Raw genomic sequence first — 24,479 nt, 5'->3', positions numbered from 1 at the left:
GTAAACTGTTAGTTTTGTAAGTTGAAAGATTGTTTTACCCTTTTTCCATCAGTGACTTAATTCAATTACCATTTTACCCTTTTACATCTTCTCCTCCAAACCAAAAATCCCTAAATCGATTTAGGTTTTTTGCTACACACCACCTCCGGCGAAGGTTGCAGAAGACCAAACCATCGCCGGCGGACATCCCCTGGCCTAGCCACTCTCCGACGAAGGTTAGTCTCTCCATTGCCGTGTACTCGCCCCTTTGCACAGTCATGGCCGATGTCACCAATGTCCACCCATTTTCTCCATCTAATCCCAAAAGCAAATACATCTTCCATTTCCGAAACCCCATCACCGACCCTCTCTCAAAACCCATCTCTGCTAAAACCGCTATCATCTCCACTAACCCCTATTTCTCCTTTCATCCGTGTTCATTTTTATTTTTTTTTATCATTTTCATTCTAAAAACCCTCATCCCACCATCACCGAATCTCCTCTCCATTTCTTTTCACTTCTAATCTAACCCACATCCTAGTCTAAACAAAACCCCAATCCGAATTCCAGCCATGATTTCCTTTTCCATTTTCCCTCCCAATAACCATCGGATCCCTATTTCTTTTCTTTTATTCCCATTTTTCCAAGCCCAACACAAAATCAGAACCCATTGGCTGCCATCATTTTTTTTCAAGCTCTCTGGAATCCATTGTCGGTTGTGGTGCAAAGAAAAGTGGAACAGAAAAAATAGAAGAAGAGGAAACCCGGGCGGAGGAGATGGGGAGGAAATTGTGCGGACCTTGGTGACATCGGCCATGACTGTGCTCAGCTTCTTTGTTCTTCAAAACCCAGATAAACGAAATGATAATAGAAAACATGAGTTGCACTGGTGACTGTGCTCAGGTCGTCGGAGAAAAAAGACATAGGTGGAGGAAGATGACAATGGAAAGTTGGTTTTGGGAGAGATGGGTTTGGGCAATGGTTATCTCTTATAAGGGTAAAAAAGTCAATGTTAATTACTGAACAGTAAAATAGGGTTTTAGAAAAGTTTAACTACAACTCATGTTTTACACTTGACGGTAGGAGCTTATTTGTATGTCATCCAAATTCCAGGTGGGTGCATGTTAGCAGTGAAACTATTTCGGGTGGTTTGATATTGTTTCATACTATTGGGGGGTGCATGTAATTTACTCTAAACATTACAACCAATGAGGGGTTGGAAAATGACATCATCCAACCATATGAAGTCCACATAATCAAAATAAGAGGAAAATGTCACTGTGAGCCTCACTATTGATTATATGACAAGGGTATAAAGGAATATGTACAAGCGTATTATATTTTTTTCCCAACATTTATTTTCCAATATCTTGTCCTTTCAAATAAATTCTCAAAAATTAATTTGAAAATTCCTTATTACCCATGCCTTAAAAGTAATTTTGTTATAAGACAAGGGCAATCAAAAGAAGGTGTCAAGTTCGGTATTGTCCAGGTCAAATATGACATATTTGCTCATGTTTTTCAGTAAAAAAACTGTTTTTTTTTTTTTTAAACCACAAAAACCAGTAAATTATCAAACAACAAATATAAGAGAATCTTAACCAGTAATTGGACATAAAATATTTTTGAAATAATTTTTAAATATAATTATATATTATAATATTTATTTTAAAATACATTACAAATAATTTACATAACCACCACCAATATTAGAATTTCCTGTCCAATCATAGTGAGACAATTCTCTCAAGATGTTATTCCCTTCGAGAAGTAGATATCTTGTTGAGAATCTCTTCCATCTACATCAACACGTGTACACTGAATGCACCAATTTGTAATCAATGTAGGCATTAATTTTTGGTACTTTAAAGATACAATGCACAACTGCAATGGTAAAGGACCTCTTAGGTATAGGGATAAAATAACTATCGAAGATTCTTGTTGCCCAAACAGTTGACTGCATTCCATACAAAAAACTGGACTGATCACATTCAACACACAAGTCATATGAATATCCACACTTATATTCTACGATCACATTGCATCGTAAAAACATAATGCCCAATTTTGTACTTACTAATGAACATTTTAAGGTCGTACTTAAGGTAACAAGCACACACAAAATATCAACACAAATTGATAAACACAATCTTTATTGAAAATTCATCCTAATTTAGTCAATTCCTATGGAAAGTCCTGCTGGGTGCATTAAATATTAAGAGTAAATTATCATATTTTCTTCAATTAATCCCTATTGTAGCTTTTGTAATAGGTAATTGGAAATTGAGTGGCATATATTTTTATCTTGTGAGTTTTCTAAAAGATTTCTTGCTACTGGATCTTTAGGCTTAAGAATATCTCCTTTCTTCCACTCTGGTTGATCTGTTTAAATTCTTTGTTTTTAATCCTTCTTTGCTAAAAGTCAAGAAGCATAACTTTTATCAGTTCTTGCTATATCTTTTTTTACTTCATTTGGATGGCTTGTAATTCTCTCGTCTTCCACAAATTGAAGCCTATTCAAATGATGATTGTCCAACTAATTTGTTAATGGATTAATAACCTTAAGCTTTGTTTATCAATAGATGTTATAAATCTTTCCTAAAATAGTGATTCCATTGTAACCATTGGTGATTATCAAAAGTTATCAGATGGGGATCTATTGTTCTTATATGTGATGGTAGTTTCGACTCTCTAACAAGTACATCAAGATGTTCTTCAATTCTTTCTCGTTCTCTTAGTTTGTAGTGGTCTATATGATTCATGGTCTTGTAGAGAATCCTCAAGAATAACGGATTCAAGAATTGTACCGGAGCTGGCGTTGCAGTATGGATGGACTGTCAAGAGGTTGTGACTAGGCTAATGTAGGGTTCAAAGGAAAGATGACGTGGAAATATTAATTTTTTTATTTCATGAGATTTATCTCACAATACAAACTTTTACTATTGTCAGTATAGTAGGAAATGATAGATAAACTGTTTTTTTTTTTTTGGGGGGGGGGGGTAGGGAAATAAACTGTTCATGTGAGCTGTTAAAGCTAGAACTGATAGCTTAATGAGTTTTATTCTTCTTTCATGGTGGATTTTGAACATATTTTGTTTAAATAAGATAGAGTTTTCTTTCATAAAAATACAAAAAAGTTAAGAGAACCCATACATGGTGGGCTTTACAATTTACTTAGAACATCAAATTTGATAGTGGTCTATTAATGGGTCCTAATGGGTCCTAGGTGAATCCAATGCTCTGTCTTCGCAAATAATTAGTCTATATGATTAAATATAAAAATGAAATATTCTACCGAAAAACCAAAAAAAGAAAATGAAGAGACTTTTGAAACAAGGTGGGATGAAACACTATAAATTTAGGAAATTTTTTTTTTCCATGCCGCCAATGTGCCGTATCTTCTCTCATATGAGTTTTTTATTAGAAGAAAAGCCTCACTGTGTTTATCTCTCTCCTCCAACAATAGAAGCATATGATAGATACACGGAGGGGTTAGTGTATGCTGCGCAGCTGGATAGGAAACTCAATCCCATTTTTTATTAAGGAAAAAGACTTCAACTTGGTCGAATGTAGCCTGCATTGGACATATATAGTCCCGCTGAAATTGTCACCTGCCCTACTCCTACAAAATAAAAAATCCCCCTAAATCAAGAGTTTGGATCCTCTCCAACGCACTAGTGAGTGCAGTGCGAATCGGATGGTCAGAGCTGTCCGGCATGCACCCCAAGGATAGCTCCAACCGTCCTATGCACGTTGCACTCACTGGCACATTGGAATTGATTTTTTTTCTCCTAAATCAACTCCCAAGAGCGTCTCCTCATTGGCCCGCACTAGTGTAGGGGCACGTGAGTGAACAACATTATTCTTTCCTCTTTGTTATTTTCTCTTTCTTTTCTTGACTATTCGGTTTCATATGGATAATACCATTTCTCGTTTCCCACACTATCATTGGTGTGGGGTGGGAGATCCCACATGCTCTAATTCGTGGGTGTGGTGAGAATATACCGAACAAGGGATTCAGCCTCGGTCAATACCGTTCCAATACCAATCTAGATCACCCTGGATCGGCCTGAATCGGACAGATTTACCCCCTTCATCGTATCGATTCATTGATACAATATCACGCTAGGGGTGTCAAAAAAAAACCCCGGCCAACCCGAGCCCACCCTAACCCACCCTGAGTCCAAACAATGCTGAGCTGGGCCTCGGCCCTGGCAATGCCAGCCCGCCCCTGGCAGTGGGCTGTGATGGACTTTGTTACTTCCATGATATTATATATACAATATATATTAAAGCCTGGGTTTAACACAAGTGGGCTGCGATGGGATTCATTAGTTATAACTCAATGGGCCATGATACTTATGGTGAATCAGGGCTAATCAGGGTTGGGCCGGGCTTGGAAAACCCTCCCAGGGTCAGGCTGGGTTCAGAGTATGTTTGGCTCTGATAGGGTCGGGCTGGACTTTGGTTTAGGATAAGGCTACTAGGGTTGGGCTAAGATTTAGGGTAACTCCGGCCCAGCCCGGTCCGTTGACACCCCTTATTAAGGTAACTCACAAGCCAACTACGAACCCTAATCCAGTCTGCTTACCACATATATATAACCACAGACTCAGTGACACTGTGTTGTGGGTTTTCTAGTGCCTCTCTCTCTTTCTTTCTTTGTGAGTGTGCGGTAGAATTTAAAAGCAATAATTTATGCTCTTTCTGGTTTTTTTTTTTTTTTTTTAATTGAAGAATTTTATATGCAGAACTAACCTATTTGTTTAATCCAAAGTAAGAACCCAGGGCATGCAGATGACGAAGATCATTTTAAGTTTAGAAGAAGCTTTGCTCCTGAAGCAGGCGATGTTGTTCTTCTTCCATGACTCTGATGCATGCCTGCCTCCCCCCTTATTTTAATTTCAATCTTGTTTTCTTCTCCGTTCAATTTCATCCTCTGTCAATCGGATAATTTGATTTGCTACCAGATCATCCTGTCTGTGATCTTCGTTTTCATTGGGGCTAGGCTAATCTTTCTTTCTCTCTCTCTTTTTTTTTTGTTTTTTCAATTTCTTAAAATTGTGATCTCTCATCGAAACTGAAATTAAACCCTTGGATCGATCTTGAATTTTTCTTTATCACTTATTTTTCCAAGTCGCAAGTAGCACAACCGTACTTTTTGATTGTTGATTTCTGTGGATTTTAGATTTATCGCTTGCTCTGATTTTTTCTTCTTTTACTCTTGCAGTTCTGTTGCTGATTATCGCTTTATCGCTTGGTAGGATCGAGAATGACAGTATAAGGGTAGTTTAGGTATTTTATTTCCACTTCCTTTCTGGGTTCCGTTGATTAGCTACATAGAATGTGAGATCCTGTGCACTGGGCTTGGGCTTTGAATATTGAGCCCATCTGTATTTTGTGCAGGCTACAAACATTGGACTTTTTTAAAGCCCAGAACAGGGGGTATTTTTGGGTGTTGTTGCAATCCAGGCCCACTTAGATTGCCATGGGGTTGGATTTCATTGCTCAATACTATATCCGTGATTGATTTTTGTGAATAATATATTCTGAAATCATCAAAAAATAAATGTTAGGGTTTTGCTGTGTGTAACCATGGGCGTTTACAATGTAGTCAATGAAACTTAACTCGTATAATAAATTTAGGCGTCATGAATCTTTGATTCTTCTTCTCAGGTTCAACTTATAGAATTCCAATGAAATTGATTCAAATCGGAATTCATAGAAGTAAATCCCAGGCTTTTGAAACTTGATTGGGTACCACAGTGAGGGTATCCGCGGGGGCGGGTATTTTGGAACATATCAAAATCCTAGGAGGGGTTTATGAACCCTAGAATGGTGGGTGAACCGTCCTCTATGGGTGGAGGAAAACTTGGTCCTAATTTTTTGTTTTTTTTACGTCTTCAATCTATACCTTGGTTTCTGTCATACTCTTAATTCAAGCTTTGATCAAAATTCTAGTAATGTTTTTTTCTATATATTGATAAAAGACTTGCCCCCTCAAATAAAGTTTATTGTTGTTATAGTTCATGATCTTACTATTTTAATATTTTAATAAAAAAATAAAAATCTAAATCTTACTTTTATGCCATATTTTGTAGGTCTAATATGGAATTTGAGAGTAAAGGAATAAATGTGACCACAACTTTCTGAAATTTTCAGTTATCCTAGAGGAGAAGAAGTTTGCCATTGTGTTAGGGCTTTGAATAGCCATGTCCTTAGGAATTTGAATGATAGAGAAGTTTAGAATGAATACGATTAAGGAAGGTGAGTTGAGAGTTCTTGTTTTTTGGAGGAACTTCCTTTTTTGCTTGATGATGTGTTAAGATCAACGGTAAAGGGCTTTTAGCTGGAGCTCTCTCCTACATTTCTCATCTTTCTAATCCTTGCAACATAAAACTAATGTTTAGAATGGCTTCAACGCAAGCAAGTCCAATGAAGGTGTTTTTATGTATATAATGGAAGGGTTTTGTAGCTAGATTGCATGGCCCTTGTGCCAGCACAAGTGCTAATCGAGGAGACACATAGGTGGATTGAATCGTTATCGCCTCCAATTCGCTGCCCCCTCCAATTCCTCCAATTCCTCACATGGGGTGGAAATGACCACCTTATCCTTATCCGAAAATACTGACCAAGATGGGGTCCACTACCCCCTATTAAAGGAATTGGAGGTGATAATTATTCTAGGTGGATTTCATTTGAACGAATGTGACCCGTTGTCGTACGTGAGCGTACATGAACGTGAGCCCACTTCCTATTCGAATGCACATACGAGCAATCCAGGGGAAGGGTGGGGACGTGGGGTGATCCTTAAGTACCCCGTGTGAGAGGGCATAGGGGCGCTATAGGAGAGCATTCTTTTTTTCTAAAAACAATTTCAATATTTTCTAAAAACAATTTCAATATTTCACGTCTACTTTGACGATGACATGACATAGCGAATACAGATACGTAGATATGTCATAGTTGAAGAGACGCCTTTCAATCAACCCCCATTTTCAATTTCCAACTCAAGAGGTGAAAACCAAAGCTTAAATATTCTTTTTTTTTTTTTGGTGAGGAAATATTTTATTGCAAAGGGGGGCAAGAAAAGCACTCGGCTTCTTTACACAGGTCTAGAAGCCAAGGGGTGGAAAGCGGCTAATCTGTCTTACTTGCCAATGACAAGGCCTTCCGAGCTAGAGTATGAGCAACTTGATTTGCTCCCCTAGAAATATGGACGAACTGACATGTCTCAAACTGATTAGCAAGGGAATGGATGTCCTGGATGAAGCCCATTGCTCTGACTGGCAGTGATGGAAGCTGGTGATTTAAGGTATCAACCACCGTGGCATTGTCGGATTCCACAATGATATGGGTGAGTTCCAGGTCTTTAGCATCTATTAGAGTCGAACGCACAACCCAGAATTCACCCAGAAGAGCATCAAAGAAGGAAACAGGGATGGAAGTGGCCCACAAAATTTCTCCCCTCTGATTCCTAATCACCACCCCAAGCCCTCCCCCTGTGGGCTCAAGAGGTAAAGCAGCGTCACAATTGATCTTCATATGACCTATCTCCGGTTGCTTCCACGTCAATTGAGGAGGAAGGATTGAGCCTGGCTGTGACTCTTCTCCATGATGATGGTGGTGCCGAGTAAGGGAGTAGTACTCGTCGAAAGCCCATTGGGCTCTGAGGAAAACTTCTTCTGGAGACCAGTTCTTTTTATCGAAGCAAAAATATTACGCGCCACCCACAAAAACCAGCACATATAGAAGAATAGGCTCAGGGTCTCCTCCTTAACCTGCTTAGACAGGGAAATCATTTTGTCCCAATTTTGAATCATTGTTGGAAGAGAAGCTGATTCCCCATCAGGCATCGAAAAGCTCAAATTGCTCCCAAACCAAGCCGCTCTTGCAAATGGACAACCCAGGAGAATATGGTCATTGGTTTCCATTTCATGACCACACCTAATGCAACCTGGATCAACCTGGATGCGTCGTTTGCTCAAGCCCTCCCCTGAGGCCAGACCCTGAGAACACGCTCTCCAAACAAATTGTTTAATTTTGGGAGGAACCTTGCTAGTCCAAATCCGCTTCCACACGGAGGTAGGAATGGTATCCCAACTGTGACCACGCGATGAGGTAGCTTCCTTCGATCTCCGAAACTCTCTTGTATTGGAGAGGTGATGATATGCAGATTTAACTGTAAAAACCCCATCACCTGCCGCCCCCCCATAGACATCTGTCCTCAAAAGCAAATAATCTTAGATTGATTTTCTTAATGGCCTGGGCATCTGACGGATGGAAGAACCTTTGAAGGAGTTCCTCCCTCCACACCCTGTGCTCCTGGTCTATCAGATCAGAGACCCAATTGAGTTCACAACCCGGAGGCTTGGGATGAGCCAATCGAAAATCAGGCCTAGATGGAATCCAATTACTGTTCCAGATGAGCACTTTATCCCCATAACCAACCTGCCACAATAAACCGTTGTCTAACACCTTCCTTCCTTCTAAGATGCTGCACCAAGCCCATGACGGTTTATTACCCAATTGAGCCTGAAGAAACTTACACTTAGGAAAATAAATGGCTTTCATGAAGCGTGCCCAGTGAGAATCAGGTTGGTAAAATAATCTCCATGCCACCTTAGATAGTAGGGCTCTATTGTGTAAAATCGGATCCCGGAAATCAATACCTCCATGCTCCTTGGATTTACAAAGTCTGGTCCAAGAGACCCAATGAATCTTACTGTCCTCCCCATTGTGGCCCCAATAGAAATCAGACATAGCTTTCCTAATGGTGTTGTGATGGAAAGCAGGGAGCATGAAATGCGATGCATCGTAGGAGGACATGGAAGAGGCCATTGACTTGATCATCACCTCACGACCAAAGTAAGACAACAGTTGTTGCTTCCAACCTTGGACCCTTCTACAAGTCTTCTCACGAATATCCTTGAAAACTTCTGCCTTGGACACTCTAAACTCTTTAGGAAGGTTGAGATATTTCCCAGGACCATCAGAGAACGGGACCTTCAAAATTTGGGAGAACCACCGTTTGAACTTATATGGTGTGTTGGGGCTGAATGTGAGGGAAGAGTTTTTCAAATTGATCTGTTGCCCACTAGCTTCACAATGCAAGTCTAGACAAGCCTTCAAATGATTCACCTGGTCCAACTTAAGTTCAGAAAATAGCAAGCAGTTGTCTGCAAACAGCAGGTGGTTGACTGGAGGAGCTCGCTGTCTCACTTTAATACCTTTGATCAGATTGTTAGTCTCGGCCATGGTGAGTAGTGAACTGAGGACCTGAGAGCAGAGAATAAAAATAAATGGAGATAAGGGGTCACCCTGACGGATGCCCCGAGTTGGTGCGAATGAGCTCTTTTCAGCTCCATTAACAAGCAAAGTGTAGGACACCGATGAAACACAAGCAACAATCATACCAACCCATTTATCACAAAAGCCTAGACTAGATAGAGCACCTCTGATAAATGGCCACTCTAACCGGTCATAGGCTTTCTTCATATCTAATTTAAGAGCCACATATCTTTTCTTGCTCCACTTTTGTTGCTCAATATAATGATAAATTTCATGTGCAACAAAAATGTTATCTGATATTAAACGATCCGGAACAAAAGCAGCTTGTGAGGGGAAAATAATACCTTGTAAAGAAATCTTGAGTCTGTCTGCCATGATCTTGGTAATGACTTTCACAACCACCCCACAAAGGCTGATAGGACGAAACTGCTCAGCACTTTCAGGATTAGGCACTTTCGAAATCAAGCATATAAAAGTTCTGTTCAGCTCTTTAGGCATGACGCCGGAAATGAAAAATTCCCTGACCACCGCAAGAACATCGGCCTTAGTAACATCCCAAAACCTGTGAAAAAATAAGGGGGGAAAGCCATCCGGCCCGGGTGCTTTCAACTGGCCCATGGCTGCCAGAGCACCATAGACTTCTTCTTCCGAGGGCATGGCACATATAGCAACATTAATCTCTTCGGAAATCATAGGGGTTACCACTGCTAAAGCCTGCTGCAGGGCATTCAACGCTACTCCCTGGGTCTAAACCACCTCACAGAAATGAGTATGAAGAACTGAAAACACTTCGTCTTTAGACCTGGTCCAAGCTTCATCATGTTTCTTGAGTTTGATAATACGGTTGTGGTGACGACGCTGGATTGTAGAGGCATGAAAGAAGGCAAAATTGGAATCCCCCCAATTAATCCAGTCCATTCGGGCTTTTTGGTGCCACAGGATCTCCTCCCTGGTAGGCATCTCCTCTAATTCCGAAAGAATGGCATTTTCACGATCCTGGCAGTGAGCTGTAGGCCAAAGACTCTGGATTATCTCAAGATGTTGCTTCAGCTCCTTAATTCTTGCTTGTACATGATCGAAGTCTTCATAATTCCATTTTCGGAGAGCTTCCCTACAGTTACCAGTCTTTTGGATCCAGAAATGATCATTTGGATTGGAAGGTGAGAGTGTCCAAGAAGATGAAATCACCTGTTTACATCTTGGATGACGAATCCACATGGCTTCAAAATGAAAAGGCCGAGAACCACTTGATTTACCCCCATTGGTATCCACTAACAGTGGATTATGGTCCGAGCCTATGGTCGGCCTCACAAATGTTATGGCATTTTCAAACTTCATTCTCCATGCTAGGTTTGCTAAAGCTCGATTGAGTTTTATCCTGATATTCGCTGACCCACTTCGCTTGTTGTTCCATGTGAAAACAGGGCCCTTAGCTCCAATGTCCATCAGATTACAATTATTAAGAAATTCCCTCAACTGATTCATGTCTTGGCTCCCTGGTTTAACACCTCCCACCTTCTCGTGCCAGCTCAGAAATGAGTTAAAGTCGCCTATACAAAGCCACTGGTCCACCTTGTTCATTCCAAAGGAAGCTATCCTGTTCCAAATGCCCTGTCTTTGAGACTTAACGGGATCCCCGTACACACATGTAAGGAAGAACTTATTGCCTTGCTCTGAGGATACTTCACAATCTATAACACGAGCATCAGCGAACATGATTTTCACCTTAATGTTCTGATGCCAAAATAATGCCAATCCCCCTGAGGCACCCACTGCGTTAATAGCATAGACTTCATGATACTTCATCCTTCTCTTGAGAGTCCAGAGCCTCTCACCATTACTCTTAGTTTCAATCAAGAACATCATGTCTGGTGTTTCTGACTTGGAGACGTGTTTGAGAGTCCGAACTGCCCGAGGGTTCCCCAGTCCCTGGCAGTTCCAGCTAAGGACTTCCATGGCTCCCCGTGGGGCTGATAAACCCCAGCCTCCAAGGGTCCTAGAAATAAAAAATGATCACCATCTGTGTCGTCACTCTTCTCCTGATCTTCCACCCCCAACTGTGAAGCCCACTCGAGGTCCTAAATTCCAACCTTCCCTTGCCTTGGTCTCTTTGTCTTGTGGCTGCACTTTAAGGGATCTACCACCTTTGGACCACGACGCATGCCATTAGACCTTTCCAGTGTCCCCTGTAGGATTGATGGGTTTGAGTGCCGAGTTCTCATCAGAAAGCTTGGTTTCGGGGTTGAGAGGGTCTGGTCCTGAGGAGTAACTAAAGTTGGCCCAGATGCAATTTAGTTTGATTCAAGGCCCCTGGGTTGTGGTGCGGGTAGGTTCAACTGCTGACTTGGATGGGTATGGTTATGTTGAGGGAAGAATAGCTGCTGATGATATAGCGATGGGTCCACGGACAAAGGTTGAATGGACACGTCGGCCATATGTTGTAGTAACGAGAGAATAGCTTCGGAATGTTCTGGGCATTTGAGATGGAAGTCGTGAATAGGGGAGGCAAATGATTGGGAAAGGAGGGGATTTCTGGGGGGATTAGCTGGCAATGAATTGTCTGGAGGCAGCCAAGTGGGGGGGGGTTTGTGGGATGACCAGGGGACAGATCTGGCGCGTGCCAGTGAGAGGCAGTACTGCCTATCATCGTACGACCTGCAAGGGTAGTCTGGCAGACAGGTGGAGGCTGCTGGTACGGTGTCACGTGGTTCGCCCATGGTGTGGACTCCCTGCGCGATGAGGGCGGGTCCTGGTGGTGTGGATTCTCTTCTCCGTCGCCGATAGCCTCAGCTCGGCCTGTATTGTCCATAGAGCCTTCCTGCGGAGTACTGCACCTAGGATAGCTTTGTTCATAGAGGGCGACGGCTGTCCTAAGCATACATTCATCAGGGGAGATTCCTTGAATCTCAGGACCACATCGAGGTGGGGGAAGCTCCGGGCAGGTGTTGGAGACCGTGCATCCATGCTCACTCCTATGCTTCTCATCATCCTCAAACTTCGTAGTGCATCGTTTATCATCATGGCCCATGGTGGCACAATAGTAACAAAAGAGTGGAAGCTTTTCATACCTGATTGTAACGGGAATAGAGACGCCATTGCTCCGTTTGATGTTAATGGTGGTTCTAAGAGGCCTGTGCACATCCAGATCCACCCTAACTCGCATGTAACTGACCTTTGCTCCAAACTGAAACCCATTGATCCGCATGATTTTCCTTGGGTCTCCTACCTTCTTTGCAACCTTCTGGATAACCTCCACCTCCTGTAGCTCAAGAGGGAGGTCATGCAACTGGATCCAAAATTCGCATCTCTGAAAGGACCATCTCTGCTCTGAATTCCACTTTTCCAATACTAAAAGGTTGCCCGATACTAACCAAGGGCCCTCTTGCAGGACATTCTCCATATCCATCTTGTGATGGAACTAAAACAAGAACTTCCTACCTTCCAGTGGGGAGCATTCTAGCTTGTGCCGAGGGTTCCATGCCGCTAAGAGAGCCTCATAGACTGCTTGTCGTCGAAAAGGCCTTCCCTCCATAATGAGACCCACCAAAGAATTATCCCAGGTTTGCGAAAGGCGCTGTTCCAAATCTGCATCAAGGGTGACCTCCTCCTCAGCTTCTTTTGTGGAGCTCTCCGTATATGTGAGAGTGACTGGTGTGGCTGACCCAATCGTCAGGAGAGGCAGTGGTGCTCGTGAAGATGAGGGAGTATTTATGGCCATTCCGGTGAGACGTGTGGGAGTCATTAGAAACGAAGCAACCGAAGGCAAGAACAGAGCGAAGGAAACTCAAAAGGGGAAGAGACTATAGAAGGAAGGAGTTTAGAGTAGGTACGCATCTAGGCACACCATTGCTCCAAACATATTGAGGCAAAAATGGGCAAAGGAGGGGAAGACGGAAACGATGGCTGTAACGTCAAGACCGAAGGGCATTAGCCGGAACACGCACACTGCGAAGGCATGTGTGGACGCCAGTTAGGGGTCATGAGGAGCAAAGATCTGAAAGCAAACACTCAACGGAACTAACAGGGCAGAAAACAGGGCAAAGGCTCATAGCAGGTATTCGAATAGAAAAACTAGTGCTCCAAACATTTCTAAACAAAAATAGGCGAAGATAAGAACGACAATAAAGAGATGGCTGATTAGGGGGTCTACGAAGGATTCAAGGAACTCTTCATCGAAGGGCACCATATCAGGAACAGGGAGAATCACTCACGCTGGAGGAAGAAAGTACACTCACTCTGGAGGAAAAACCATCTAGCGAAAAAGAGTGTCAAATGTATATGATCGAGGAGTAATCATTATCTCGTCAAAGCTTAAATATTCATCAACAAGAAGGAGGTAGCTCTCTTGGTAAAGGACTATGCCTGAGGAAGTAAAGGTCCTGAGTTTAACAAAACCTACTTGGGGTCACCCGCATAAAATATGATTAGATGGTTTAGAGTTCAATATGATCAAATGGTTATCAATTTTAAGATCTACACTTTAATTTTTGGGAAAAAGTTCTCTGTCCGGGAGTGTGGCCTACGCCAGCACTCCCATGAGTCTATCTCTCTCCTCTTCATGTGAAAAGATACCTCTACCCCCTTGTTTTAAGGAGGAGAGAGCTAGACACATGGGAGTGCTGGCGTAGGCCACACCCCCGTACAGAAAACTGTTTCCCTTAATTTTTAATGGGGTTTTTACTTTTCAATACATAATTTTGATTGCATGACCTTGAATTATTATCATGAGCAATTTTTAAGCTTTGATGCATCTAATGTTCATGTGATACTTAAAAGATTTGTACGAGTATTTAAAAAAGTGTCTCACAGAAGACACTGATAAAAAAAGATCGAGTTTTCCTTCAGCCATGGTCAAGGGAGGGACCAGTGCATTCAATCGGTGTTCATAAGGTATCACGTACGGGTGTCAAAGTTGTGATTGAACCGGGTAAACCAGTCCAGACCGAACAATTTTTATTGGGATGGTTTCGGTTTGGGAGATTAAGACCCCAAAGCCGAACGAACTTGACGCTAAATCGGAATCGGCTCAAAACTTGGACTGAAATCAAAACGATTTAACCCGATAAGAAATCGATAACAACCCAAAATCCATTAAAAAAAAAAGTATTTTTTATATATTTTTTTATATAAATGTGTATGTTAAACCGAACCAAAACCAGGCCGAAACCAAAACTGACCCGATAACAAACTATGCAAGAAGACGATGTAAATCAAACCGAAACCAAACTTTCCTTATTAGTTTGGTTTCAGTTTTACCATTCCAACACTGAAACCGTCCCGAACCAACCGATTGACACTCCTAGTATCACGCAACCTAGGGAGTATGTTCGACCATTCGTAAATAACGGATGTTTTAGGACCCTAGAATGATAGATTTTCCTTCACCGAGAGGTCAAGGAAAACTTTGCCCTTTATAAAATTGAAAGGATGAGTATTAGTAGCTAGACAAGAAAGTTATAATTGATTATACATATTCATTTCCGATAACCTAAATTATCCCATAATGCGATATAAGGACTAAGGAGAAGTATATATCCCGACATAAACTGTGACAGATACCATATTTGTTGGCCTTAATTTATATGCTAATCTTTAATTAATGATATAATAAGCACCTCTTTTATAGGTCATAATTTATGTCAATGTTGACATTAATGAGTTGAAACTTGAAAGTTTCTAATTGCTACCAAAAGGCGTTCAGCAAGTGCTATCAAAACTGTCCACTATTAAATTGGACTCCATTGAGATTTAAATCCATTTAGGAACCTCACCTACATCTTCTTTCCCGAATGCCCCATAAATTTTTTTTTTTCCAATTATTTGTTTTAAAACCCTCAGTCCTCATCACCCATCAAAAGCATAAATTGTTAATGGATTACAAATGGTATGGTTTAACCCTAATTAAACACATACTCATGTCTCCTACTGATTTAATTAAAGAGGAAATTTTTTATCAAACTATCTTCACATCTCAAGTGGCTTTATTTTTGGATAATCATAATAAAGCTTACTTATTCTACCAAAAAAAATAATAAAGCTTACTTAAGGGTTGACGCATATGTTTGCAAAGAGTAACTTAATATTAGGGATGAGGACAACTGCCTAGCACAGTTGGTAGAGAGTGTTGCGGTAAGCCCATTCTACCAGGAGACCTCGGGTTCGAACATTCTAGTCATCAGATTTAAAAATAATAATAATAATAATAAGAGAAAAGTACCTTGCATTGGATGCAAGGGCCACACCCAGACACATTTGAAAACGGAAATTATCGCCCCACATCAGATATTTCCGACCCCAGTATGCCATTGTACACTCTCATTGGCTATCGCGTGCATAACCCCTGTGCTTCCATGCAGAGAACGATTCCCAAAATAATAATAATAATAATATTAAGGATGGGGTACTACATAGAACAAAACTTTTGGGTTGAATACGCGTACCCCCTGTAATGCACCCACTCGTACCCCCCTAAGCTTCTGATAAGTCCACGTACCACCCCTCAATATTCCACCTACCACCCCTGCTTTACCCCCCTAATGCTATTTAAGTCCACACCAGGTATTAAATATTAAAAATTACCAAACTACCCTTTCTTATATCTTTTCTAAAATTTGAAAAGACCTAATTACCCTGATCTATGTGCTAAAATTTGAAAAAACTAAAATGCCCTCATCTTCCCCAAATCATCATCTTCTTTTACATACCCACCACCACCACCCACCGTTAACACCATCACCACAGTGAAGCCCCACCTCCAGCACCACCTCCAACTCCTCCACCCTTACCAATTCCACCACCTGTCCCCCTCCCTTGCCTATTCCTCCACCAACACCGCGGATTTGGTAAGGGCGCGGTGGTGGATTTAAGCTTGATCGGAAGAAAAAACGAAAGGGAAAATGGAGAAATAAGGGAAGAAAGAAAGAAAAATCCTGAGCATTAGAATACAACAAAAAAGAGCGGCGATCAACGAGATGGGACTGGTACTAATCACATACCCATCTCTCTCTGTTTTCTCTTCCTCCCAATTCCCCAAGTCCAGACGGAAACTCAACATTCACAACCATTGAACCGGTAGCGGAAAGAGAGATAGAGAATGAGACATGGGAAGGTGGTGCTATGACTTCTGAGTCTTGTGAACCAATATATTTTTCTTCTCTCATTAATTAATTCGAAAACCCAATAAAGACAAAATAAAAAAAGGGGAAAAATTAGAAGCAGAATGAGTAATAGAAGGGGACAAAACTAAAAGAGCAAAAAACCTGAAGGATAAAGGTGGGAGGTGTTTCGGGGGAAAATCTCAGATTTTGGATGATTCTTTCTTTTTTTATTTTAGTTTTAATATTTTTTTTATGTGTGATTTTCAGCTTTGGTGGGACGGGAATTCAAAATCTCAGTTCTATTGTGTGTGAGTGCGACTCTGAGTCTGAGATGGCTGGCAGGGTTGGCTGGCTAGCTGCCCTACGCTACGAGACGCGCCGGCCGCCTAGGAATTCTATCTGGGATTGGAATAGTAAATTAATGGGTTAATGGTGGGTGGCGGTGGTGGGGCTTCACAATGGTGGTGGTGGTGCTGGTGGTGGAGGTGGAGGTGGTGGTGGTAGAGATGGTGGGTATGTAAAAGAAGATGATGATTTGGGGAAGATGAGGGCATTTTTGTTTTTTCAAATTTTAGCAAATAGATCAGGGCAATTAGGTCTTTTCAAATTTTAGAAAAGATATAAGAAAGAGTAGTTTGATAATTTTTTAGCATTTAATACCTGATGTGGACTTAAATGGCATTAGGGGGTAAAGCAAGAGTGGTACGTGGACTTATCAGAAGCTTAGGGGATACGAGGAATATTGGATGCATTACAGGGGGTACGCTTATTTAACCCAAAACTTTTTCCATTTTAATGTATGAACTTGATTCCTTAATGTCAAATATTCCCTCCCCCCACCCAACAAAAAAAACAAAAAAAACTAACATAGAGAATGAAATATTTATATTGCCATGTAATATTTAACACCAATTGTACTTCTTTGAAAACTAGGGTTAGACAAACTATTCTAAAAACACTAAAGAGTAGTCAACTTTTGACATCTTCTCTCAATCATGTGATGCTCTTAAATGCTAGGACGAAAATTTAGTTTATGTTCGCACATACTTTTAAGATAAAAATTATCAAAATTAATAAATGATTATTTTAATTTTTATCTTACAAGATCAGCAACCCTCACAGATATATACTGAATGTTTTCTTTGTGTTGCATGGTAACATACATATAATTAATCACCTCTCACTCAAATAGAGTGAAGTGGCAAAACATGGTTCATGTAGTCAATCCCCATTTAATGGATTGGATTGGCTTATCTACTAATGTGTGGAACCATGACTTTGGAATATGTTGTACAGGATCGAGTTTTTTTCACCTATGGTGAAGAAAAAAACTCTTCAGTGAATTTTATCATTAACTTTTGCTCCCTAGTGATGAAGGTCTAATATATTGATTATTGCACGTCAAATTATTTGTGAGACCAACCCAATTCTAGTTTGATTGATGGGTTGCAGGATCATATTATTCTCTAGCCAATGTAAATCAGTCTAGAGTAAACTGAAACTGAAATCGGGTTGAGTTGCCGAAAGATACAAGAGTGGATCAAGCCAAAGCTGCCGTGAATGGTACCAATGAAATAGCTCCTTTTGAAATCAATTAAACAAGGTAGCTACATTAAACATTAAAAAATAAAAAAATAAAAAAAAATCAATTTTCAATTGTGTGAATTTTTCTGAGAGGTTGAAGAAAATTGCATGTCGTAGTGAGTTTAGAAGCTAAGGTCCATCAACTAATGTCAAGTATTTAATTAATAGACGTACGTTCTCAGATCGGGAGCGCATCTGGGCACAGGCAGTGCCCAGATACATGGTGCGGGACATGAGTAGGGTTTGGGTCATCCAGGGGTGGCGGGCCAATCATTTTGCCCACCCCCATGTGTCTGGCACACCCTACGCCTCGAGAGATCAACTTTATCCCTTAAAACTGTTGTACTTGAAGATTTTACTATAGATTCCATAAACACGAGTTCAGATCTGCTACTCACATGGGGATGGATGGGGACAGATCTGAACTCTCCATGGAGGCTGAACCCTCCATGGAAGTGTGGGACCCACATCCAATAGAGGGGTCAAATCTGTCCTCACCCGTCCCCATGTGGGTAGCTGATCCGGAATCATTCAATGCTTCCTTCACTATTCATACCAACTTCTCTCTTCCCTCTATGATATATGTGGATCCACATATATGTCCCCACGGGCTCACTCATCTGCACTGGCAGTGTCGGATACTGAATTACTGAGGTCCCTGATAAGGACTTCTATCGATTTCATTAAAATATCTTTGACAAGGACGAGATCACTCCTTGTTGATGTAAACTCCCATGCATAGGTGTCCTGATCTCATGTTTGATCTAAAACTTATAGCATATCTATGGCTGTAACAGATTGGCCGGTTCGACTTTATGGGTTGCAATGAGTTGGTTTAACGTTTCGATCATGGGTGGTGGCTGCTGATTCCCCTGTTTCTCTAGTGCTACTTCTCCATTGAGTATCAACTCAAAAAAGGCTTGGGTGGCAAAGGAACTAGAGATGAGTTTTCTTCGTCTCTTCGTGTGCCTATTGTTTAGAGTTTTACCGAGAGCGAAAGTAATGATTCCATGTCGGATGTGAGTAGTCCGATGTAGGGACCTATATAGGTAATTGGGCATCCTCTCCTTTTCAGCTAGTTTTTAAATATTAGTTCTATCTAAATCCCTAACAAATAGTTTCAAAGACAAACTTGTAGTTTTAAGGTTTTAGTATGGATAGGTTTTACAATGGATATTTACTGTCGTCCCTATTGTTAACAAATCACCACTTTTTAAGATGTTACTTGAATAGAGTAGGAACGCAACAGAAGGATCTCATACGGATTTTGTTACAAGTTTTACGAATTTGAACAATCTTCTACAATCTCTAAATATTTTGAAAGTCTTTTCCACGGAGAACTCCACACTGCAAATATTTGGGAACAGATGGAAAGACACTAATAACTTGGAGAACAACAAAAAGAAAGACTATGATCTCAATAATAGCATAAGAGTTAGGGGTGATTTGATTATGTATATATATAATTAGTCCTCACTGACACCTCCTCACAGTACCCAAATCGTTATCACCTCCAATTCCTGTCAGTTCCAATTCCCTCCAATCCCTCACATAGGAGCGGAAATGATCACCTTACCCACTGCTCGAACACACTACCCAAGGTGGGGTAGGGTGGTCAGTTTTACTCCTATGTGAGGGATTGGAGGGAATTGGAGGGGACAGCGAATTGGAGGTGATAAAAATTTCACAGTATCCCACTCTAAATAGGAAACACAGAGAGGGAAGAGATTAAAAAGAGGAAGGCCATGTATGTTCATAAATGGTCAACCCAACTGGTCCAATCAACTGCCACCCGAACCGGGTTTACACCTATTAACGGCAAAACATGAATATTTACAGCTTAAGGGGGTGCTTTAACGGCCAAAAGTCCTTTAAAATGGAAACGTATTTATGAGATTTGGTACGAATGGAAGGTAGTAGCAATGGAGAGTTGGGGCTCATTTAATGAAGAAAATGGCATTTGATCTGCAAAACCGGTGGTCTTTGTTATGCTTATCATATGATTCTCTCTCTCTCTCTCTCTCTCTCTCTTTCTTGGGGCCGCTTCACATGTGAAGACCTTTAAGTTGAAATGTCGGCCATCTTTTCAATCTCATGGCCACTGCAAACTTGCAGATTATATAAAGTGAAGGGAGGGAGTTGTTTGATTCTAACATCAGGAACAGAAGCTCCTAAGCTTCTTTGTTCTTTTTTCCTTCTGCCATTGTCGATCGAGGGGGTACTGAAGCTAGCAGAAGTACTTCTTCTGATAATCCCAAATGAGGGCCCCTTCTTTGCAAGGACGAGCCCTTCTGGGCTTCTGGGCAACTTTACTGTTAGTAGTAGGCTCGTGCCATTGCGAAACTAAATCAGTAGAGGTTGTTGGTGTCGGAGACTGTGTTGATTGTGTTAAGAACAACATCAAGAATAGCCATGCTTTCACAGGTTAATTTCCTTTCGTCTTTTGTTCACTACTTCACTTAGCATGTGAAGTGTTTGGTGTATTGTCTCAAATGGAGATTTCCTTCTATTCAATGCAGGGCTAGGTGTTGCCATTGATTGTAAAGTTTCAAATGGAGATTTCCAGACAAGAGCAGTAGGAGAGTTGGACGAGGAAGGGAAATTCCAAGTAAACCTTCCTAGTGGGCTTGTGAAGGATGATGGAGCATTGAAGGAGGAATGTTATGCACAGCTCCACAGTGCATCTAGTGCACCTTGTCCAACCCACAATGGATTGGAATCTTCCAAGATTGTCTTCAAGTCTAAGGGCAATAATGGCAAGCATACCTTCGGCCCTACAGGAAAGTTGGCGTTCTCGCCGGTAACCTGCACGTCGGAGTTTTTGTGGCCTCACTTTAAGTTCCCTCCACTCCCCAAGAAGAAACTCTTTAAGAAGAAAATTCCCAAATTCACTTTTCCTAAGGTCTTCCCTCCAAAATTTAAGAAGCCTCTTCCACCACTTATCCCTATCTACAAGAAGCCCCTTCCACCATCCTTCCCAATTTACAAGAAACCCCTTCCACCACCTATCCCAATCTACAAGAAGCCCCTTCCACCACCCTTCCCAATTTACAAGAAACCCCTTCTACCACCTATCCCAATCTACAAGAAGCCTTTTCCACCACCCATACCAATCTACAAGAAACCCCTTCCACCACCTATCCCCATCTACAAGAACCCCCTTCCACCACCTGTCCCCATTTACAAGAAGCCCCTTCCACCACCCATACCAATCTACAAGAAGCCCCTTCCACCACCTGTCCCCATTTACAAGAAGCCCCTTCCACCACCCATACCAATCTACAAGAAACCCCTTCCACCACCTGTCCCCATCTACAAGAAGCCTCTTCCACCACCCGTCCCCATCTACAAGAAGCCCCTTCCACCTCCGATCCCTATCTACAAGAAGCCCCTTCCACCACCCGTCCCCATCTACAAGAAGCCCCTTCCACCTCCGATCCCTATCTACAAGAAGCCCCTTCCACCACCCCTCCCAATCTACAAGAAGCCCCTTCCACCGCCCATCCCAATCTATAAGAAGCCCCTTCCACCACCGTTCCCCATTTACAAGAAACCCCTTCCACCACCGGTGCCCATTTTCAAGAAGCCACCAATTTACAAAAAGCCCCTTCCACCACCGTTTCCCATCTTCAAAAAGCCGCTGCCGCCACCTATCCCTGTGTTCAAGAAGCCATTGCCACCACCCATCCCAATCTACAAACCAAAGCCTCCCATGTTTGAGAAGCCTATACTTCCCTTTCCTAAATTTCCTCCCTTCCCTACGTTTCCATCCAAGCCGCCTTGTCCTCCCCTTCCTAAACTTCCTTGGTTTAAGTCTTCTACAGTACTTCCCACACCCTAAGTTTGGGAAGTTGCCTCCCCTTCCACCCACTCCTTTCCATCCTTGAGAAACCCCATAATGGATTTATATGATCGAGTGAAGTAAAAGTATATATATTTCATGTGTACTCTACACCTTGTATGGGAATAATAAAGTACTCTTTAAGGAATGCAAAAATAGTAACTCATTTTACTGCAGAGAAATGGATGTCATCTGTAAAGTTGCTTCATTGCAATCTAGTGCATCGTCGTCGTGGGTAAGATTGCCTACATCTGCCCTCCTTAGGAGTCTGGATCCTCTACTTCCGCATGTCCGTACTTTCGTGTGTGCCCTACACACAACGAGACGTGCAAAGACCGCCTTACCCCTGTCCGAGCAGGGGTAAGGCGGTCTTTGCAAGCCTCATTGTGTGTAGGGTGCACACAAAAGTAGGGGCAGGTGGAAGTAGAGGATGTCGATTCCCCTCCTTAGACCCGCAATGGTGAGAGCTACACACAACGAGGCGTGCAAAGACCGCCTTACCCCTGTCCGAGCAGGGGTAAGGCGGTCTTTGCAAGCCTCATTGTGTGTAGGGTGCACACAAAAGTAGGGGCAGGTGGAAGTAGAGGATGTCGATTCCCCTCCTTAGACCCGCAATGGTGAGAGCCTCATGAAGTGGTACACCCTTTTGAATATGGTCGTTTCATGAAAAGTTTGAGGGGTACTGTAGCTCCTCTAGAACTTTCCTGCTACCTCGGTTAGCAGTTAAGAAATGAAATCTAGAGGGATATTTTGGAAAATACTAAAAGTTAACAGGATATTTGTGAATCCAAAGGGAAAATGAATTATTCCATTTCCTTGGTTGTGAGCTCAGGTACAGGAATGTGCCTGCAACCCAAGTAGCAACAAAAAAAAATTCCCTCTTGAAAGCACTGGTCAAACAAAAGAGAGAGAGGCCATTTTGTTTTGTTTGACCAGTACTGTTAAGTCTTAAAACCCATAACCTATAGAAGATTGAATCTCCAACTCAAATGACTAAAAGATATGGATTAGAAGTTGAAAGAGGACTAGTTATGGATTCACCTGCCATAATTATAACTTGTTGCATTTATTCTACTCAAATACAATTAAGTTTGCCCATACTCCAATCCAAATTGCTAAAAATATTTAGAGGTTAAATGTTGAGATGTAAATGGAATAGTTGAAAATTCGATACGATATCATGTAAAGTGTTCATCCCAAAATTTTAAATTGGTCGGTGAAGAGATTCACAGGTATATAAAAGAGGTTGTAGGTTGATTAGTAGTCGATGTGGGACTAAACTCCCAACAATGTGGATATTCATATGTATTTTCATTGGATGTTGTAGTTTCTTGAACTTTAGATGCGAGTATTTAGCCAATAATTTCTTAATTTATATGTTTATATTATTGTTGTTTAAGTCTTGTATTTAAAAATCTAAATGTTTAAAACTCATATCCTCCGTTCTTTTTTTTTTTTTTTAAATACCTATTATAGTTGCAAATCGTATTGATCAGACCTTGAAATCTGCTGAAATTGCAGAAGTAATTCTCTCTATCCCTCTCCCTATTCATGAGAGGGATGACACTTACATTTGGCAGCCGACATCTAAGGATCAGGATCGTCTCCAGGGAGCTCAGTGCCCAGGGTGCGGTCAGGGGGAATCCAATGGTTGAGCTATGCCGCACACATCTCGACACATGCCTAAGGATGTGTACGGCACAGCCCAATGGCTGGCAGCACCCTGGGAGTGCTGGGCTCCCTGGAGACAAGCTAAATTCGATATCTAATGGGTTATTTTCGGTATCAAGATCGGATCGGGATCACCTAAACTTGGGTCAAATATATCACCGATCCAATCTGATCAAAATCAACTAATCCGATTCGAGATTACGAACCTTGCACACGAAAGCAATAGTTCTTTGTCTTTGCCTACATTATCCTCTCTCGAGAATAAAAGATGAACATGGGTCAACTTTTTTTTTATTTTGAAGGGAGGCCCCCAACCAATACTTAAACATGAGTTACATGTAGGCATGAAATGAAACTATAGTATGGGTACAATCGAAGGTTGAGTGGGCGGAGCCCAGTCCAAGCCCAACACATGCATTGCTGCAGCCTCCGTCTGTTTGGAACTCTTTTTTTTTTTTTTTTTTTTTGGTAATCTATTCGGAACTTGGAAGTAGAGTGAATCAGTATGAAAATCTTGACCCCAAAAAAAAAAAAAAAAAAACAGTACGAAAAATGAAACTAAGGTTCTGTTTGTTTCCACATAAATATTACATGTAAAATTTTCATTGGGAAAAAGTTACATCGAAAAATCCTACAATTTCAAAATATTTTCAATGTTTGTATGTAACACGTAAAATATGATGTAAAATATCATTTTAAGCTTGTTGTATTCTTTTATGGCAAAAAATTTTAGGCTTGGTCACGCACAATGCCTTTGGATGAGAATGATGGGATCGAAATGATCAAACCCCCTCCCTATTTTACAAATTGTCACACGCCAACTTTATATCGTTGTGCACAAAAACCTCTCTCTCTCTCTCTCTCTCTTTGTGTCCCCCCCCCCTCCCCCTCTGTTTGCTTTAATAAGGTCAAAGATTGGAACAACTTTTATAGTCCTGCATCGCCTCATGGAGGGTGAGATGATAATCGCATATAAAGATTTCAAAGGCAGAGTATCCTTCCTTAGGGATGTTTTG

General features: G+C 41.4%; 2 protein-coding genes and 1 pseudogene across 2 annotated transcripts; 1 reads left to right on the top strand and 2 right to left on the bottom strand.

Annotated features, from left to right (window-relative positions):
- Positions 1–7,119: 7,119 nt before the first annotated feature.
- Positions 7,120–7,913, bottom strand: LOC122658960. Its single transcript, XM_043854129.1, has 2 exons — positions 7,761–7,913; positions 7,120–7,677 (listed from the first exon to the last, which is right to left on the bottom strand). Exons 1-2 carry the CDS (start codon positions 7,911–7,913, stop codon positions 7,120–7,122), a joined length of 711 nt encoding a protein of 236 aa, XP_043710064.1.
- Positions 7,914–10,017: 2,104 nt separating this feature from the next.
- LOC122658959 lies at positions 10,018–12,676 on the bottom strand. Its single transcript, XM_043854128.1, has 2 exons — positions 12,151–12,676; positions 10,018–11,240 (listed from the first exon to the last, which is right to left on the bottom strand). Exons 1-2 carry the CDS (start codon positions 12,674–12,676, stop codon positions 10,018–10,020), a joined length of 1,749 nt encoding a protein of 582 aa, XP_043710063.1.
- Positions 12,677–20,167: 7,491 nt separating this feature from the next.
- Positions 20,168–21,911, top strand: LOC122657567 (annotated as a pseudogene).
- Positions 21,912–24,479: the final 2,568 nt, after the last annotated feature.

Source organism: Telopea speciosissima, chromosome 4 (assembly GCF_018873765.1).
Source record: "Telopea speciosissima isolate NSW1024214 ecotype Mountain lineage chromosome 4, Tspe_v1, whole genome shotgun sequence".
Classification (NCBI taxonomy): Eukaryota; Viridiplantae; Streptophyta; class Magnoliopsida; order Proteales; family Proteaceae; genus Telopea; species Telopea speciosissima.
This window is presented reverse-complemented; position numbering and strand designations above follow the sequence as displayed.

What these genes read in the sequence shown, in the direction of transcription:
- LOC122658960 (XM_043854129.1), bottom strand. Translation starts at nt 7,913, where the DNA reads ATGGAAACCAATGACCATATTCTCCTGGGTTGTCCATTTGCAAGAGCG. An exon ending in TGATTTCCCTGTCTAAGCAG is followed by an intron (nt 7,678 to 7,760) that starts GTTAAGGAGGAG and finishes TTCGATAAAAAG; the next exon opens with AACTGGTCTCCAGAAGAAGT.
- LOC122658959 (XM_043854128.1), bottom strand. Translation starts at nt 12,676, where the DNA reads ATGGATATGGAGAATGTCCTGCAAGAGGGCCCTTGGTTAGTATCGGGC. An exon ending in AGGAATCTCCCCTGATGAAT is followed by an intron (nt 11,241 to 12,150) that starts GTATGCTTAGGA and finishes GGGGTTTATCAG; the next exon opens with CCCCACGGGGAGCCATGGAA.